At 40.7% G+C, this 20,935-nt stretch overlaps 1 protein-coding gene across 1 annotated transcript; it reads left to right on the forward strand.

Moving 5' to 3' along the window:
• Window positions 1-6,205: 6,205 nt before the first annotated feature.
• Window positions 6,206-20,540, forward strand: LOC135463094 (calexcitin-2-like). Its single transcript, XM_064740415.1, has 6 exons — window positions 6,206-6,783; window positions 15,381-15,433; window positions 15,935-16,066; window positions 17,045-17,198; window positions 18,772-18,875; window positions 19,628-20,540. Exons 1-6 carry the CDS (start codon window positions 6,717-6,719, stop codon window positions 19,754-19,756), a joined length of 639 nt encoding a protein of 212 aa, XP_064596485.1. The 5' UTR covers window positions 6,206-6,716; the 3' UTR covers window positions 19,757-20,540.
• Window positions 20,541-20,935: the final 395 nt, after the last annotated feature.

Here is a 20,935-nt window from a genome sequence, read left to right on the forward strand (position 1 = left end):
TTTCACGCCACATTCCTACTTAGTACATAAAGTAAGATGCCAGAGGCCTACCTGATAGGACCTCATTTCTGACCTCAGCCACTAGGGGGCGCTGTTACCAACCAGATTTTTAAATATCCGTTTGAACAAGATTTACAGAGTAGAAAACAGTCGAATGTTTTGAAAGTACGGTGTTTTTTTTTTTTGGTGGGGGGTGGGGGGGGGGAATAGCACATGTATGGATCTAAATCAGCCCTGAGTAAACTCTCTCCTTTATTAACTACGTTATTTGTACTAATGATCGCATAACATACTTTATCAAACTAAGGCCGTTCTCTGTTCACAGTTCAGTGTCTTAAGTCTAAGCATGTGCGGAAAGGCAAATGAACAATTATCAATGTAAATAAAATATCACACACTGTTCAAAAGTAATTATTCTGTATACACAGCATATATCTAATTATTCTGCATAGACAGCATATTTCTGTAGGTAAACTATTATACTTGAAAACTAAAATTTTAGTCTTGTTTTGTAAACATGCTTGTCACATCAATCAAACATCGATCAAATAAATCAAACAAATGAACAAACTTGTCCTCCAACCGTTCAAGGGAGGCAACTGCTCAAAGAAGGCAAAAGTCTCTGATCACCTTTTTCAGGGTTACTTGTACATCTATATCGATTCCACTACTTATGTTTTTAACAGAACATAAGTTTAACAAATATCGGGCAGTATGTAATGGCACGCTGTGTATTATGGAGCAGTCGTATCGATTATGACGTAACAATCGCATAATCACTGTGTTACAAGTATCACAGTTACCTCGCTAGTCTGCAACCATTCTGCAATAAATTTCGTTGCCACCGTGTAAGCATTAGGAAACAATTTTGCCTTAGTGGTGTAACAGGGATTTTCTAACAGTTCTGCTACATTTTTGTAATCATTTTCTAACAAATACGTGAACAGTGTGTAACCCTTTTGTATCAACTGTGCCTCAACTATGTTACCATTTTATAACAGTTTTTCTTCATTGTGTAACCATTTTTGGGGGGCAATTGTGTGATCATTGCCATTTTGTCGGTTGGACACAAAACCAAAACCAAACGTGGAGCTCATCCTGAGATGTATAGATGCACATTTAGGATTGTTACATCAACAGGTAAATCTCATGGAAATTGTATTATATATGCAATGTTATGGGCTTGTGGAGCAATTTACATACATGTATCGTTTTATACAACATTTATCTGTTGCAAATAAAAATTAAAAAAAAAAAGAATTGAAAGAATTCAAGAGTGATTCCATTTTATTTTTCCTGAGTATATGCTTACAGAAAATGAAATTGTCGCATGCCTTATTCATGATCCTCCAGTGCTGCGTAAAGTCGTTTGTAGCATTACATGTATTTGCAATATGACGGTGGTCAACTCATTTCAATGTTTACCACAACTTTTGTCTTTTCTGGGTTTTTTTTTCTTTTTTTCGTAACGGTCTCTGCAAGTTCTGAGAAAAATGGAAGGTCATGCAGTAGACACCAGTCATCTCTTCCAGTCACAATTAGCGTGTCCATATACACAATTCGAACGAAATGTTATATTATACAGACTATGGTTTTAAGGGAACTGAAGAAAGTTATGCCAATAAATGTTTTTAAAAAAATTTAGGCATATTTTATATTTCTTAAATGGCCCTTTATTTTAGTCATATTTTCTTTCAGCGGACGGAAATTTTCGGAAACGGCCTCAACGATGAACTTAACGGCTTAGCTGGACCAGATTAGCGCCCTCGTGAGGTCCCGTATCTCCAGAGAATTGTTTTGACAACTATTATCTTTGACGTGAAGTCTGCAGGCTACTTAATTTCCTTTGGAAAAAACAGTAGTCATTTTTATTCAAGAAGAAAGTCCTCCTGACGAGATATAACGTTGTCCGAACGAGACATAAGGTTGTCCAAACGAGATATAAAGTTGTCCAAACGAGATATTAAGTCCTTCTGAAAAGATATAAAATTGTCCAATCGAGATATCTTGTTTCCATTGCCCATGCATATCCCCTTTAGGGCTCTTTATCTCCAAACTCGTTATTACAGCTTTTTGGAAACACTGTCTCGTGGTCTGAAAACAAAAGTTTATAATTATTTAAAAAAAAACTGTTCTATCCATCTTCGTAATGTTTTTTGGTGTCAAATGTCTCTTTCACGGCTCCACACTCAGAAACGAAGTGCAGCGATTGGTCAATGATAATAAATGAATGAATCAATACATTAAAAACGAAAGACTACATTATGCAGTGCAGTAAGCCCCCAACAAAGATTCCATTCAGTGGTGCAAAATGTCGTACTATCTAGCTTAATCTCGTCTCCGGTGGACAGTCCCGTTCCAGAGCAGCCAAGAACTTTAAAACATACAACATGTACATGACGTCATTTCCTTCATTTCATGCAATGTAAACAAGCTGACCTAAGGGAATCACTTAAACTTCAGCTTTCACTATCGTATTGAACCGGTGAGTGTTGTTAACATATTTTTGTTCCCCGTCACGAAACTGACGAGGGGATACAGACATGTATTCCGAGTGCCCGTCCGTCCATCGATCTGTCCCATCAGCATGCCCTTGTGAACAACATCTATTTAACAGTTTTCAACCATCCAAAGTTATATTCACACGGAGGCATACATACATACATACATACATACATACATACATACATACATACATACATACATACATACATACATACATACATACATACATACATACATACACACATACATACATACATACATACATACATATATTAGTTCACAAGGCGACTCCATTCCATGGAATGATTTGCGCCAAGGCAATAAGATGTGTTTCAGGGATTTAGGCTGCTCTAATCAACCGTAGTCAATCCGTATTCACACGGAGGCTGCTGTCAACCGTCTTGGGTTTCCTGCCCGTTCTCTTGAAGGCGGCAGCACGTATACTAGGAATTCCAGTCTGTCTCATGATAACAGAAAGTTGTGGAACCTGTTGTGTATTGAACTTTGAACTTTTGAACCGTCCCTCTCCCAATTTGTCCAAAACGACGCTAGATAGACGAGATACTACGCGATTAATCCATTCCTTTTCCCCCTGTCATGTTTGTTGTTGTTTATTAGTATCTACAAAGGAAAAGTGTTTGCAGGTGAAATCCCCGGCACTAATCGCCTTGCTCCTGATATTCAACACGAATATGGCCTTTATATACCTCATCATAAAACTTATGATGATTAAAAACAGTTGGATCGAAAGCTTTAATGTAGAAGCATTGCGAAGAACGAGGTTTAAAACTTTTACTTACTTATCTGATTGTTACCGTCATACGGTCCGGCTCATACTGGCTTCCTCTCCGGTCCTATGTGGGAAGGTCTGCCAGCAGCCTGCTGATGGTTGTGGGTTTGCCCCTGGCTCTGTCCGGTTTCCTCCCACCATAATGCTGGCCACCGTCGTATATGTGAAATATTTTTGAGTACGGCGTAAAACACCAATCATATAAATAAATAAATTAACGTCATACTTAAAGTGAACATAAAGTCAGCCGCTAAAGCTGAATTAACTAATAAAGTAATATTCCAGAAATGTTCCAAAAATATTTAGAAAATTCTAAACCGCTTATCAACAAAATAAATAGCAAACAATCGTCAGTACCTAGCCACCCATTTGGTGACGCCATTTTGTCATGTTATAGCTATTGGAGTGACGTCACAAAATCTAGGAGCTCTCCCGTATCATCGGTATTAAACAAAGTGACAATGAGAAAATACAAAACAAAAATCAAAGAGTATCAGCTCTGCTTCGTGTTCAAAGGGCGGATGTTTCTTCTACTTTGGCACTCGTTCAGGGCAATGTTCTTGGACACAAGCGTCGTATTTTAGGGATCCCGCTCGTCCACGTCCTGCATGGATGTAAGCATTTAGCCTAAATATCTTGGGGAGATATTTTCGTAATAAATCTGACTTTGGTAAGGAAAAATAATGCAACACTTTTTCTTCAAGCAATGACTCTCCCTAGGCGTTACTTTTGCCAACTCACCCTGACAAGTTACTGCAGTGTCCTCCCAAACATGTACACATTGTGACACAGGCTCTGTTCCCTGCACATAAATGTGTGGTTCAAAATACATCAGTTCAACGCTTAAACTAACCGCAAAATCCAATTTATTGCATCGATATCTGTCTATCCACTACAAGAAACCATACTGACAACCAAGAGTTACTAGGTTTTTTGACGTGAAATTATCACGTGACTATTTCAGCGCTAGTGATTTGCCATAAGTTCATAAGGGCTTCTACAACATGGTTGCTCTTAGTGAATTGTCCGTCAGTGCGGTATCCCCATTGCTGAAGAAGGGGCCTCCGTGGCTCAGTCGGTTAGCGCGCTAGCGCAGCGTAATGACCCAGGAGCCTCTCACCAATGCGGTCGCTGTGAGTTCAAGTCCAGCTAATGCTGGCTTCCTCTCCGGCCGTACGTGGGAAGGTCTTTCAGCAACCTGCGGATGGTCGTGGGTTTCCCCCGGGCTCTGCCCGGTTTCCACCCACCATAATGCTGGCCGCCGTCGTATAAGTGAAATATTCTTGAGTACGGCGTAAAACACCAATCAAATCAAAATCAAACCATTGCTGAACTTCATCTTCTCGGTCTTCAAAAACTGGATAGAATTTTTGACATATTTTTCTTTGCTAACTGTGTCCTGTATCATTTTTTACATGTATGTGCAGTGGCAGACTTTATGTTAGCTTTAAGAATATTTCATTTATGCGATGGTGGTCGGTTTTATGGGAGGAGAAAACCTTGATCGGGTATAAACCACCGGCATTCGGCCAGTTACAACTGAACTTTCCAACGTGTATTTGACGTATATACGGGGATGCACACCACATGCATTGCTGGAAGACAAGTGGCCATCAACGAAGCATCCTGACCGCTTATTGTCAGCAATACCCAGCGAACTGTGAGAACGGGATGATCCATTATGGGCATAAGTTAACTGCCCACGGCCGGGTTTGAACCCACTTCCCCTGTGAATTAGCGATTGAAATACCAGCAACTTAACTGCTCGACCACGACAATGTCCCGCCAGCTCAAACTAGGTGGTTTAGTTTCTTTTCGCACATGTCTGGAACATTAAATGTTTTACAACATTCTTGACTTTGTGTCGTAAAGTTACAACAATAACTTTTCAAACACCGACATAGCCAGGGAAGGAAATGTGACTGTGATTAACACTGTGTAAATCTTAACAGCCTGTGTACAATACATGTCCACATACATAACAATGGGCAAACACAGCATGGGAACACGTCATCCGGGCATCTGGCTGTCATTTGAGCTGTTCTCGGATGTAAGTAGTGCCCTATGATGAAGCCTGCATGGAGACAGGGTGCGGTTGGATAAATCACAGAGAGGTGTAAACAGTCGTAACCAGAGCACGTGTAGGACATATTGACTCTGTGAATCTGTCACGATTCAGGGAAGAACGGGAAGCACTGTGTGCGAGTCAAGCGGGCGCTGTACGTGTAGAGCAGTTCAAGGACGTATACGACAGGGAAATGGTCGGACTATATATTGTCTCGGTGGCCTGTGTCAGGTGTTTTCTTAATTTATCCAGGACAAGGAGCGACTGAGAATTTCTTTTCGTCTGTCAGGCCTCGTATTACAGGAATGCTAAGTGTTTGCCACTGGACAACGTAAACCTTAACTAGTGCGTCGCAACCATTAAGCAACTGGATTTCCTCTTTTTGGAACTACGTCTCAGCGTCTCCAATGATGTCTGACTTCCGTAATTTTCTGGACTTGTGTATATTCTGAATTTTGGCTTGTAACCATTGGATAGACGGACTAATTTGTTTGACATCGACAAAAACAAGTCGCCACAGTCATGTACTCGGACAATATCTGATCCACATATTCCACACCTCCTCTTAGTTCGTCAAGATCTTCCGCCATCCGCGTACACCCCAGTGAGAATCGGGCACACCCCAGTGAGAATCGGGCACACGTCAGTGAGAATCGGGCACACCCCAGTGAGAATCGGGCACACCCCAGTGAGAATCGGGCACATCCCAGTGAGAATCGGGCACACCCCAGTGAGAATCGGGCACACCCCAGTGAGAATCGTGCACACCCCAGTGAGAATCGGGCACATCCCAGTGAGAATCAGGCACATCCCAGCGAGAATCGGGCACATCCCAGAGAGAATCGGGCACATCCCAGTGAGAATCAGGCACATCCCAGTGAGAATCGGGCACACCCCAGTGAGAATCGGGCACACCTCAGAACGACGAAGTTTTGATACCAGCTGGGTCATTTCCGCGCAGCTGACTTCCGTGCATGAGTTTTACGTGAAACTGAATCTTCGCGAACCAGACTTCCGTGGACTGGATTTCCGTGGACTGGATTTCCTTGAACTCAACTTCCGTATGGTGCCGTAGTATTGTAAGAAACAGCGTCACGAATTATTTTTCTGCAGGTGTCCATACAAAAAGTCAGGGACGTTAATTGATGAAAAAACAGCCAGAAACACTAAACTGTTGGAGCGACCCATGTTTCTTTATTAAAAGTGTGCGGAACAAAAATTATCCTGAGGAGAAACAATCTCAACATTCCTTCGCTGAAAATCCAGGACTTTTGTCTGAACGTCGAAGCCCTACTGGACGCAGGTGTTATTTGAGCTAATTGTTGTTTGGGACTGTCAGTCAGCGGTGCCATCACTATGTCCTCGGGAAGTCTACACCCGTACCTTGCCCTCAAGTATGAACACATGTTCTACCTGATTTACGGTAAGTTTTAATTTACTTATTTACTTGGTTGTATAGGGTTCAAACATGGCGATGGAGGTGGAATTTTCCCAATGCCCACTATAGTTTCATGTTTGTGTGGATTTACTGGTGATGAGACAAGGGGATACGTACAGGTCTGAAACTGATATCTAGGTCGCCTATAAGTACGAGCAAGACAACACGGGGAGGTGTTCCAGGTGAGCTTATGGAACAAGCCAGGGTTGTGATATTACGAAATCACAACCCTACATATTATAGCGTTTTATTCTAACTGATCAGATAAATGCTTAAACAGTAGCTAATTACAAACCTGATTAAACCAGTATGACTTAATAAATGGTTGACTTGTTGAACGCACTGTCACTGGAGTGAACCAGCATCCGTCATTCTGATTGGCCAGTTCGGTTTTCCTGACTCGCGTGGTGAAAGGTAAATAAATAATCACCACTGAAACGTGAATTTCCAACAACCGACGGATTATATCCGAGTCGTGTTTGTTTGTCAAACACCGGTCCCGAAATGTCCGCGTTGTTAAATACATGAACTGCAATGTAAAAAAGCAAGCAAACAAACCAACAAACAAAAAAATAATAAAAAAAATTGAAAAAATAAAAAGTAAACACGGGTGCGTAATATACACATATACAAAGTGTATAGATAGGTGATATATGCTTTTCCTCACCGCATTCATATCAGAGAAATATCCATGTAGCGAAGAGTATAGAAAACATGGACATTTAGGAAATATGGACGAATAGAAAACATGGATGTATAGACGATATGAACGTATAAATGACATAAACAAGGCATGAACTATAGGAGATATGGACATATAGGAGATATGGACATATAGGAGATATGGACATATAGGAGACATGGACGTATAGGAGATATGGATATATAGGAGACATGGACGTATAGGAGATATGGACGCATAGAAGACATGGACGTATAGGAGACACTGACGTATAGGAGATATGGACGTATAGGAGACATTGGCGTATAGGAGATATGGACGTATCGGAGACATGGGCGCATAGGAGATATGGACTTATAGGAGGCATGGGCATATAGGAGATATGGACATATAGGAGATATGGATGTAAAGGAGACATGGACGCATAGAAGACATGGACGTATAGGAGACATGGACGTATAGGAGACATGGACGTATCGGAGGCATGGGCGCATAGGAGATATGGACGTATAGGAGATATGGACTTTTAGGAGGCATAGACGAATAAGAGATATGGACTTATAGGAGACATGGACATATAGGAGATATGGACGTATAGGAGACATTGACATATAGGAGACATGGACGTATAGGAGATATGGACGTACAGAAGGCATGGACCTATAGGAGACATGGACGTAAAGGAGATATGGACGTGTAGGAGACATGGACGCATAGGAGGCATGAACGTATAGGAGATATGGACTTATGGGACATATAAAAGAAAGCGTGCACATGTAGAAAACGTGCACATGTAAAACACATGGACATGAAGAAGGCGTACACGTGTAGAAAACATGGACATGAAGAAAGCGTGCACATGTAGAAAACACGGAAATGAAGAAAGCGTACACATGTAGAAAACATGGACATCAAGAAAGCGTGCACATGTAGAAAACATGGAAATGAAGAAGGCGTACACGTGTAGAAAACATGGACATCAAGAAAGCGTGCACATGTAGAAAACACAGACATGAAGAAAGCGTACACATGTAGAAAACATGGACATCAAGAAAGCGTACACATGTAGAAAACATGGACATCAAGAAAGCGTACACATGTAGAAAACATGGACATGAAGAAAGCGTACACATGTAGAAAACATGAACATGACGAAAGCGTGCACATGTAGAAAACACAGACATGAAGAAAGCGTATACATGTAGAAAACATGGACATGACGAAAGCGTACACATGTAGAAAACATGGACATGAAGAAAGCGTACACATGTAGAAAACATGGACATGAAGAAAGCGTACACATGTAGAAAACATGAACATGACGAAAGCGTGCACATGTAGAAAACACAGACATGAAGAAAGCGTATACATGTAGAAAACATGGACATGACGAAAGCGTGCACATGTAGAAAACAAGGACATGAAGAAGGCGTATACATGTAGAAAACATGGACATGACGAAAGCGTGCACATGTAGAAAACACAGACATGAAGAAAGCATACACATGTAGAAAACATGGACATGAAGAAAACTTACACATGTAGAAAACATGGACATGAAGAAAGCCTGCACATGTAGAAAACATGGACATGAAGAAAACGTACACATGTAGAAAGCATGGACATGAAAAAAGCGTACACGTGTAAAAAAACATGGACATGAAGAAAACGTGCACATGTAGAAAGCAAGGACATGAAGAAAGCCTGCACAAGTATACAAACATGGACATGAAGGAAGCGTACACATGTAGAAAGCGTGCGCATGTAGAAAACACGAATATGAAGAAAGCGTGCACATGTAGAAAACATGGACATGAAGAAAGCGTACATATGTAGAAAACACGGACATGAAGAAAGCGTACACATGTAGAAAACATGGACATCAAGAAAGCGTACACATGTAGAAAACATGGACATGAAGAAAGCGTACACATGTAGAAAACATGAACATGACGAAAGCGTGCACATGTAGAAAACACAGACATGAAGAAAGCGTATACATGTAGAAAACATGGACATGACGAAAGCGTACACATGTAGAAAACAAGGACATGAAGAAGGCGTATACATGTAGAAAACATGGACATGACGAAAGCGTGCACATGTAGAAAACACAGACATGAAGAAAGCATACACATGTAGAAAACATGGACATGAAGAAAACTTACACATGTAGAAAACATGGACATGAAGAAAACGTACAGATGTAGAAAGCAAGGACATGAAGAAAGCGTACACATGTAGAAAACATGGACATGAAGAAAGCGTGCACATGTAGAAAACATGGACGTGAAGAAAGCGTACACATGTAGAAAACATGGACATGTAGAAAGCGTGCACATGTAGAAAACATGGAAATGAAGAAAGCGTACACATGTAAAAAACATGAATATGAAGAAAGCGTGCACATGTAGAAAACACGGAAATGAAGAAAGCGTACACATGTAGAAAACATGGACGTGAAGAAAGCGTGCACATGTAGAAAACATGGACATGAAGAAAGCGTACACGTGTAGAAAACACGGAAATGAAGAAAGCGTGCACTTGTAGAAAATATGCACAATCGTGTCGTGCACAAATAGAAAGATGCACATTTTAGAAATACGGATGAGTAGGAAAGACGCAGAGACAAAGATGCGCATATAGAATACTTGAACATACAGTATTTTTTGTTTATTTATTTGATTAATGTTTAGCAAATAGTTTTCATTTATACGACGTCGGTCAGTTCCGTGGGCGGAGGTAACCGAAGTTTTTCTGTGTAAACCACTCATCTTTGGGAAGTTGCTGACTATCTTTCAGACGTGTGACGAGCGGTCATCAACCAACGCTAAACTGTACAAACCGCCGTACGAGTACATCAAGCCACATCGAACATTCATTATATATATATATATATATATATATATATATATATATATATATATATATATATATATATATATATATATATATATATATATATATATATATATATATATATATGGCTCATATTAAAATTATTTATTGATTCATTTCATTCGTGTTTTACGCCGTACTCAAGAATATGGCTCATGTTAAAGGATAAGATGTTAAAAAATTTGACCGACCGACATGGAAAAGGTTTTATAGAATTACTATGTCATGGCTAAAAATGCACGTCAAGAAAACATCTACATTTAAGTTATGGTGAAAAACGAGGACATGTACGTCTCTGGTTATTACAGATGTACGTGACTGCGGTTTCCAAGAGCAGAGGCATAATTGGAGGGTCACGCGCCAACAACCGCGCAACATCCGGTATTTAACATTTAATAACTTCCGGTTGACAGCGTTTCGTCGATTGAAGCGACATGCTTTTTGAGTAGGTGATTGTAGATAGCTATGGAAGCTTCTACGGACCATAAACGTTTTTAACGTAATGTTTTAGTTATTTATAGAGGATGGCCGATGGCCAATGGCCAATAGGGGTTCTCCTCAACAAACCAGATGAGATAGATACAAATATATACAACCAGGAAACCCAGGGCTTGTGTTGCATGAGCCACCCATATGTAGTCCTTCACAGAAATTCACTTCTTACCAAGAGTACCGGTATACCGATAAACTTGCAGAACTGATCTAGAAAACCTGTTACGCAGATATACACCGCATTGATTAAAAATTACAGCGTATACCTCTGATAATCAGTAGCGAAAATAATGCAAGTACATGTGTAGGTTTACACAGTGAATAATCCAGTGGTTATAACTTGAAACAGGGCCTCCCATGCCGAGGTGTTAACGCGCTGTCGAGGCGTAATGACCCAGAAGCCTCTCACTAATGCGATCTCTGTGAGCTCAGGTCCAGCTCATGCTTCTCCGACTGTACGTGGGAAGGTCCCATAGCAACAAGCGTTTTCCCTCGAGCTCTGCCCGGTTTCCTCCCACCATAATGTTGGCCGTCGTTCTATAAGTGAAATTTTCTTCAATACAGCGTAAAACATCAATGAAACATCAAAATAATTAAATTATACAATGAAGAGCATTGCATATATATATATATATATATATATATATATATATATATATATATATATATATATATATATATATATATATATATGTATATATATATCCCACTACTCATGTTGTATGTACACAAACTGTAGCCCTTATAGTTTAGTTACGGGCACTCTTTATTTATTTGATTGGTGTTTTACGTCGTACTCAAGAATATTTCACTTACACGAGGGCGGTCAGCATTATGGTGGGAGGAAACCGGGCAAAGCCCGGGGGAAACCCACGACCATCCGCAGGTTGCTGATAGACCATCCCACGTACAGCCGGAGAGGAAGCCAGCACGAGCTGGATTTGAACTCACAGCGACCGCATTGGTGCGGGTACTCGGCATCCAGTGTACAGACATTATAATAACCGATTTCATAAAAAACGTAGATATTGTCACGACTTTTGTGAGATCATTAACTGCGCGAAAATTAATTTTCCAGTTATTAATAAGAAAAAAGTGGGTAATAATTATTTAATATCCTAAAATACACATTGGTTATAAGAAAGTGTACATTGTGTATTAAAGACAAAATATCAGAATACATGAAATTATACACAGTATACAAAATTATTCAATGGATGCGACGACAATACATTTGCTTTCAGGATCGGAAAAGTGAAATTGCGATGTCTGTTTCAGGGAAACTTAGTCACATCTGCATTGCAAGGACCGCATGGAGAGGCAGTGAGCCTGAGAGTAAAACAGACGACACGAAAAATCCCCTGAAATGTTCTCCATTATACTCAGAGTGTCATTCTGTTAGGTTCATGTTTGCAAGCCACCGGAAGCCGTTTGATGTATAAAGCTAGGAAATGATTTATTTGTTTTTTTCATTTGTTTGTTTATCTATTTGTTTTATTGGTGTTTTACGTCCTGTTCAACAATTATATTTAACCTACATGACGGTGGTCATGTGTGTAAGTGGAGGAAACCGAGCTGAGCCGATCTGCATAAATGAAACCGTCTAACATTGAATCATACCCCACAGAGGAAACCGGTTAGGTTAGGGTGCATACATACAGATCCTGAGAGAAACCCGATGGGCAAAATATTAACCCACCATAGCCCGCAAGAAACCTGACAAAATTAAGGTGAAACCGATTAGGCCCAAAAGGAAACTTGATAAACGCGACATGAAACCGATCAGGCCCGAAGGAAACCTGGTTAGTCCAGAGGAAACCGATTAGACACTTTAGGAAACAAAAGTCAGTGAAATCCCATTAGGGTACCGCATGCACCAGCAAAGTGTGCTTTCAAGTCTGGTCAACTGTATGAGCAGAAATACATAAATAAGGGTTAGAACAAAAACAGCTCGTTTGAGAGTCCACATATTTACGTGAAGAAAACAAAAACAGAACTCAGGCACTTTGTCTCGTCTAGTTTCACTGGTCGTCTGTACATACATAGACCTCGCTCTAATGGCAAAAACGTCGGAGAATGTTCATCAAAAATTGCGACGTTGAATCGAAACCGGACGAGGGATTAATACTGGGGACTGTTCTCTTCTACAACACAAGTCACGTCCTGATTTTAGTGACCACCCTGAGTGAAAGTATCTGGGCTTGTATCTGTGCGGGCTTATAATTGTATCCGGTCTCTGGAAAAAAATAGAACTGGACTGTGCAAACAAAACAGGGCATTAACTTCTGGATGCAAAAAACTACATTCTCTCACGACTCATGAGCTTGGGTGGATTGTCAGGTGAATTCGACTGTGGGGGGACAGATTGGGAGGATTGGGAGGAGTTACGGGGGGGGGGGGAGGATTTGGAAAGGGGAGAGGTGTCAGGGACCGCTGCTAAAACAAAGACATTGTCTCGGCACAAAGAGGTTTTCTTTTTTGTTTTGAGCAGGACACAGTCTACTAAACTACCAACATTAACTTATATAATAAATGTAAAGTGTAGAGCAGGAATTATGATCGCTTAGAAGCCAAGAACCAAGATCTCTTTATAATCGTATGAAGCTTGTAAACTTCTGACATTGGTTTTGAACGTGACATAATTTTTGTTCTGCAATATTTTATCAAATTCTGCGAATTAAGGGCTATGAATCAAGTGCATCTAATATGGCTATTGGGACATGAGAGGTAGAAGCTGAAAAAGTAATAACCACTGTGTTAAAAAAAATAAATTAAATCTACGTATACAGAGAGCTGTTGATTCACTGATTAAAACTGAAAAGTTCGTAAGTGGGAAGGTCTTCCAGCAACCTGCGAAAGGTCGTGAGTTTCCTCGGGGCTGTGCCCTGTTACCTCCCACCATAATGCTGGCCGCCGTCGTATAAGGGAAATATTCTTGAGTGCGGCGTAAAACACCAATCAAATAAATAAATAAATAAAACTGAAAACAACCGGACTAGATACCATCATGTTAAGAAAAAATAAAAACAGTGTCTACAACAGTTCAAATAGAAAGTGCCTATGAAGCTTGCACGCAGCGTGAGTTTTACAACCAATGGCCAGTTTTTTCCGTCTGCCTGTACAGTGTTAATCCATATCTGACTTTCTAACGCTAGCACTGTGGTGCGACCCCCAGGATTTGGTAGGAGACATGTGACGTTTGTTTTAGGGGAAGCAAGGCGTTTTTTACTACAAGTGTTAACGCTTAACAGTTTCGTCACCATGGTGACACGAGCAGCATGTACACACATTGTGGTATGTGGCACGCCACAACCTGACCTGGGCGTCGAAACAGACATTTGTATCCCAGCCGTCAGCCAAATGGACGTTCTAGGTTAATAATTGCAAGTTCAGTTCACAAAACAACGATCAACACAAATCAACAAAGAACTAAGAAAATATATCAACTATGCAATTTAGATGGAATCATACAAAAAGGAGCTATCAATATTTTTCACTGATGTTGGAAAATTACAAGGAATTAAATCAGAATAAAATTCGTGTACCATGCTACAATAAGTTACCGATGTATCTCGGCACTAGGGCCTTACTGCCGTATATCTGTCCGTGCTAATATGGCTACAGTATGACAGTAAAGTCTATTATCTGTATGATTTATTCCCACCATGATATAGATGGTTTACAATGGCAGCCATCCTTGAGGTAAGTTTGTGTGTATTGCCCATTGTATGGCCTTACGAGCCAAGGGTCTCTGCCCAGCTTATGACACCTCTAACAACAGACACTCAGTGGGAAATTCACAAACTTACCTCAAAGATGGCTGCCATTGCAAACGATCTATTGGCCGCCGTCGTATAAGTGAAATATTCTTGAGTACGGCGTAAAACACCAATCAAATAAATAAATAACGCTCTGTCTCGGTAGTTTTCTTCATGGCGTCAGAAACGTATCTTTTCTGTGCAGTATAGTATTTAGCGTGGGTAAGATTCCGTGGCGTCTAAATCCCGACCGTGTCTAATTTCCCCTGAGTTAATAACCCGCAGGTGACCTCCCGCTAAGTGGGGGTATCGGACTGTCTCCGTGGGTATGCTGCCTAAGCCCTCCTCCACCCTTCGTCCACGGCTAAAGGACTTAAGATGGAATGCCAAGAACGCGACCTTACTAATGATTGTGGTCATTGTCTTAGCGGAGACATACAGGGCACATGGTATTGCTGCTGGGTCACGTGGCTTGGGTAATTGGAACCGCCGTGTGCGTAAAATCTGACATCTTAAGGAGAGGTGTGAGGCAAAGGGACTGGTTTTCTTTCTCTGAGTGCTTATTCAAGGAAATGCTGAAGCCAAAAAAAAAAACAAGTGAAAACTGAAAAGTTCATTAGCTTTATTACACCTCACAATCATTGTCTGGAAACAATTGCACGACGTATTATTTATTTATTTATTTATTTATTTATTTATTTATTTGTTCGATTGGTCATCTTGCAATAAAATATTTCTTTTCTTAATTCCAGACACAATGAAGGACGGGAACCTCTCCCGGCAGGATTTCTCCAAACTTCTCACGGTAAGAGTGACTGTGCGATGATCGAGGGCATCAATAACCGTCAATTACTCAATCCATTTTATAATTCGTAATCCAAAACCAGTGGTCTATTTATTTATTTATCTGATTTGTGTTTTACGCCGTACTCAAGAGTATTTCACTTATACGACGGCGGCCAGCATTATCATATAGTGAGAGGAAACCGGACAGTACATGCCCGGGGAACCCACGACCATTCCCAGTTTGCTGTCAGACCTTCCCACGTACGTTCGGAGAGGAAGCCAGTATGGTCTGGACTTGAACTCACAGCGACCGCATTGATGAGAGGCTCCTGGATCATTTCGCCGCGCTGGCACGCAGATTCCTGGGGTCTGTTCTTCTTCCACGTAATGTAGCTTACAAAAAGATGACAAAGGTGACGGTGTATATCACTAGAAAGAAGAACAAAGCTTAATCCGACGGGGACTATTTAGTGATTAATCAATTAGTGATACTGAATGTCAATATTGCTTGTCTCTGCAGCGATTGGCTGAAGTCAAAGGGCTGGAACCAAAGACAAAAGAGTATCGAGAGCTTCAGGAGCGCGTGAACGGTGTGTGGGCGGGGCTTATGAAAGGGTCAAGATTTTACAGGCATAATCCCTCTCAGTTACACGTAAGTGAACGCCTTATGGGCGGGGCATAAGAAAGATTCCTGGTCCTATGCAGGCTTGATCTATGTCAATCAATGGACATCGTATGGGCGGGATCTACAGCCAATACGTTCAAGGGCTATGGACGATATACTTGCGTGACTTACTCGTTGAATCATATATTTAGCATAAAACAAATTTAACGAAATGGCCACTGTTTGTGAGTTTGTAAACTTCCAAGGATACAGCTGTATTGCAACTTACATATGTCCAATCGCATTTTAGTTAAACCTGTATACGTGTTAGAGCAACGTGTACCCTTGTCATTTGTGGGTGCTGACGAATCTTTGCTTTGGTCAGGAAATTTTCAGTGACTAGATATTACTAGATATAGTATACCGTGGTACCATAGCTAAGCGAAATCGGACATCGGAAGTCCGGGATTATGGCCTGAGGTTTCTGGGAATTATTGGACTGTGATGATGTCTTTGAGCATCGAAAATATAGATTTCTTTCATTTATTTGATTGTGAATCGTTTGGCGCCATTCTCGAGGATTTTTCACCTACAGCCTACGTTGGCGGTCAGTTTTATGGATGGAAAAACGAGTAACTAAACCATCGACTTATAAATAAGGAACTTGCTCACACATGACATACAGATATGCACACCTTATTGGTGGAAAACAAAACAGACGATAGACAGCGCAGAACGGGCCCACGAGCGTCGTCCAAGGCATATTGTCATCAAGGTCTTCTAAGCAGTGAAATCTGGGGAATCTGCAGTAGTCCTGGCCTGTCACGACTCTTAGACAGAAAAACGGTGCGCATATCTGTACGCCACGCGTAGGAAAGTTCGTCAGTAACTAGCCAAGGGTCTGTGGTTTGCGCCGGGCATTCCGATTTCCTCACCCATGAAACTAACCGTCAGCGTGTCAGCGCATGAAGTGTGGCGTTACAGAACAATCGTACACAGCTGACCCTTTGATTCCATTTTTTCCAGTTAAACATCACCGAATGGCTGGAATACTGGAAAGACTTCGCGCGTGCGGCCAAACAGTGCGAGGGTTGGCCGGATACTTCCATTGACGGTCACGTGGAGTACCTTTGGCAACGAGACTTCGTAGATCTCGTGTTTGACATCATGGATAAAGATGGTAATACACTGTTCAAGATTGCACCAGAAGCCCTAACTTACACACCGAGCTCCAAAGTAGATGAACACCCAGAATTCGAAACAGCTGTCTTAACCAACCTTGACAATTTCGTTGACCGGTTCGTTTTTTAATGCATTAAAACAAAAAAAAGTTACAGCGAAAGTGCAAAATGCACTCAGATGAATGTACCCAATTCCCGCACTACACAGGCATGCAAAGGGGCAATAGTTTGCATTCACATGGTGAAGAATCGCTTAAAAAAAATTCCCGGAACCTCACCAAGACGAAAATTGAATGGATTGGTGCTTAGCTCAAGGCCACCATGCACACAAAATTTCATCCTCATCCCTGAATAACTTTTCCATAACGTTACAATCAGATATACAGAAAGATAAATGTCGGTAAAAAAAACAAATCGGGGGCCTCCATAGCTCAGTTGGTTAGCGCGCGAGCGCAGCGTAATGACCCAGAGCCCTCTCACCAGTACGGTCGCTGTGAGTTCAAGTCCAGCTCCTGCTGGCTTCCTCTCCGACCGTAAGTGGGAAGGTCTACCAGCAACCTGCGGATTGTCGTGGGTTTCCCCCGGGCTCTGTCCGGTTTCCACCCACCATAATGCTGGCCGCCGTCGTATAAGTGAAATATTCTTGAATACAGCGTAAAACACCAATTAAATAAATAAATAAATAAAAATCATAACCTCCATAATTTACTGTAATTACTTTAAGGAGGAGGTCCACCAACGATTACAAACTCACACAATTAATCTGTTAATTATAATAGAGAGTCTGAGTGATGTTAGAATGTATTCTGTTTTTATAATATCATAACCTGCCATATGCAGCATAATATCCTGTTAGTCTAACAGAATTGCTATGAGGAATTAATAGAATACGTGTGTTATAGTTAACAGAACAATCTGCTGCAATAACAGAATACATTCTAGCATCACTCAGACAAGAGACTTTCTGTTAAAATTAACAGATTATTATTTTGAGTGTAGGTGAATGCCAGACATCTTCATGTGGTTTCTGAAACTAGTTAGTCCTTTCCACCATTCAACCCCAAAACACTTCCGTGTATTTGTGAATTTCTTACGTCCTCGCTGTTTCCTCAGTTTTAATTTTCCGTGGTGTAGGAGGGAGTTTGTGTGTTGGAATAGCCAGTTCAATCGGAAACTCTGACGTGGCTTAACCTATTTACCAGGATGACAAATGAATATCGTTATATTGGTACCCACCAATCGTTGCAAAAAGTTCAATTATGAATGGGAAAAGTTGGGATAGAACACAGTATAAAAGCCAACAGCATAGAGAGTATATCATGTGTCATGGTTTTCTTCTTGTCAATTTACCTCATGTAGGGTTTTATTCTAACTGTTCATATAAATGCTTAAACAGTGGCAAGTTATACGCCCCCTAACACTATGGCTTGAGCAGAATGTGCAGTGATGTTAAGACATTCATACAATGAAAGACATTCTTTTGTGCATCTCACTCTTTTATCCAGCACTAATGTTGGACCTTTGTCATTCATACTTCGCATCTATACCAACAATCCTATTGGTTTTTAACAGGTGACAACGTTGTGTCACGTGATGATTACGTCAGGCTGATGGCTGGACTGGGTCTGGAAAAGGAAGCAAGTAGCGAGGCGTATGACGTCATCACACGTGCTAAGGTGAGAGATACACGTGTCTGATTAAGTCTCGGGGACGGTTGTACAAAAGAGTATTAAACATTAAATCTTAACACATGTATGTTTTGTCCTAATACAAAATTTAACCGTACCTCCGATTTTGCCATCGCACCCTAAACGGGCAAATGTTTTCATGGATTTTGATTCTCAGTCATCTCTCATAATTAAAATCTTGATGATGAAAATCCCTTTCGCCATAGTTTCTTTGAAATATGTCAATACGACACGTCATTCTATAGGTCCAAACCTGACGTCGGCGTGTAGTTCTCAATAACTGTGTGACACACTGGTTAAAAGCAGTCAGTCATAGTTTACAGGACTGGTATGAGACCAGTGTAATGAAAGTACGTGGTGTTCTTTTCGTATCTGTTGGAACATAATCCCTACTTCCTAGGAGAATATGCTGGAGTGAACTGATTGCCTGAGTGATTGATTAGTGTTGAACGCCTTGAAGGAAAGCGGAGTACTCGAAATAAACCACCTACCTCTGGAATGTTACTGATAAACTTTACAACGCCTCAATATTTCTCCAAATTGAAATGTCCAGCAAGTGGTGTATAATTTAGCTACTGCACAGTGAGAAAATAAAGTATATACGTTATTAGCAAGACAAAAGTATGACATCTTGCATGTTGTAAGCTTACTAACACTTAGGTGTACTTAACTTAAATCTCGAGCCTATTTTGGCGTTAAATTTCAAGCAGATTTTTATTTCATTTCTATTTTTCTTATAGAACAATAGTCAGCGTTTAAAGCGAGAAGAATTTTCCGACCTCTGGCTGGCGTATTTGACCAATGAAAATCCTAAATCACATCCGGGCAACTGCATCATGGGCATCCTCGAACTGGATCCAAGGTCGTGATTGACTGACCTTTGACACCTTAAATTTTATTGATTCTTGGCTCAGGGACGTTAAAGCCAGTCAGCTTTCTGCTCTTCTCCCAGACAAGCAAATCTGGTTTAATTCTGTCACAGTGCCAAAAAAGATTAACCCTGTCAAGATATTAGGTTTGAATCATCTGTTGTGTAGACTATGTACAATATATCGGGTTATGGATTATGAATATTACGGCTTTTGTCTGACTGAAGACTGAATCATAGATCGCACCTTCGAATCATGCAAAGCTTGCTACCTGGATTGCCTGGGGCTTTATGTCAGTTAAGTCTGTTTAGTGTATAATGAGTAAGAGATGTGCGGTGGTTTCCTTTAGATGTAGAGGTGGGTTTCCTTCACCAATAATAAACCACACCTGCAGGAGTGAAGAAACTACCAGTTGAACTTGCATTCTTTGATCAAAACAAAATGTCAATAATCAGGTGCGTAATTACGTCAACGGCCTTGACGTCTGTAATCTCTGCCAGTTGTATTATATGTGACTTGACATGAACGACGCACTGTCAGGCGTTGACAGAAGTGTACACCCAAAGCACAAATGTACTAAAATAACTAGGCCTATATTTGTAATATGGCAAGATTCATTGTGTGTCGCAATTTGAAAGAGAAATTTTGTTGGTTTTGGCAATATTGCCAGAATTCTTGCTTTATGCCTGTTATTTTGTCAACCTAAGAATAGTACGCTCAGTTATTTTCTCACTCATGTAACGTTGATATCACTTCTGTAATATTTATTAAACCCTTTTATTAATCGGAGAGTGTACACTTCAATTTTGATAGCGCATGCGTAGTCAGACTTCTTTTCAAACGTCACCAAAGTTATATATACGCTCTGGTATCCTAGAATGTGCAGGAGTTCTGACTGATGTAATGATGTTACATATTGGACAATCAGCACAGCAACATAGCAAGTATCATTTAGTTATACAAGTGATTAGATGAAGAAAACCCCAAACTTAATAAAAACATTTTCATGACAGGCATTCATCAAACCTCAATAAAACTTTACTTTCATTTTAAATACATGTGGGACCTCCGTGGCTCAGTTGGTTAGCGCGCTAGCGCAGCGTAATGACCCAAGAGTCTCTCACCAATGCGGTTGCTGTCAGTTCAAGTCCAGCTCATGCTGGCTTCCTCTCCTGTCGT

This window comes from Liolophura sinensis, chromosome 2 (genome assembly GCF_032854445.1).
Source record: "Liolophura sinensis isolate JHLJ2023 chromosome 2, CUHK_Ljap_v2, whole genome shotgun sequence".
Lineage (NCBI taxonomy): Eukaryota > Metazoa > Mollusca > Polyplacophora > Chitonida > Chitonidae > Liolophura > Liolophura sinensis.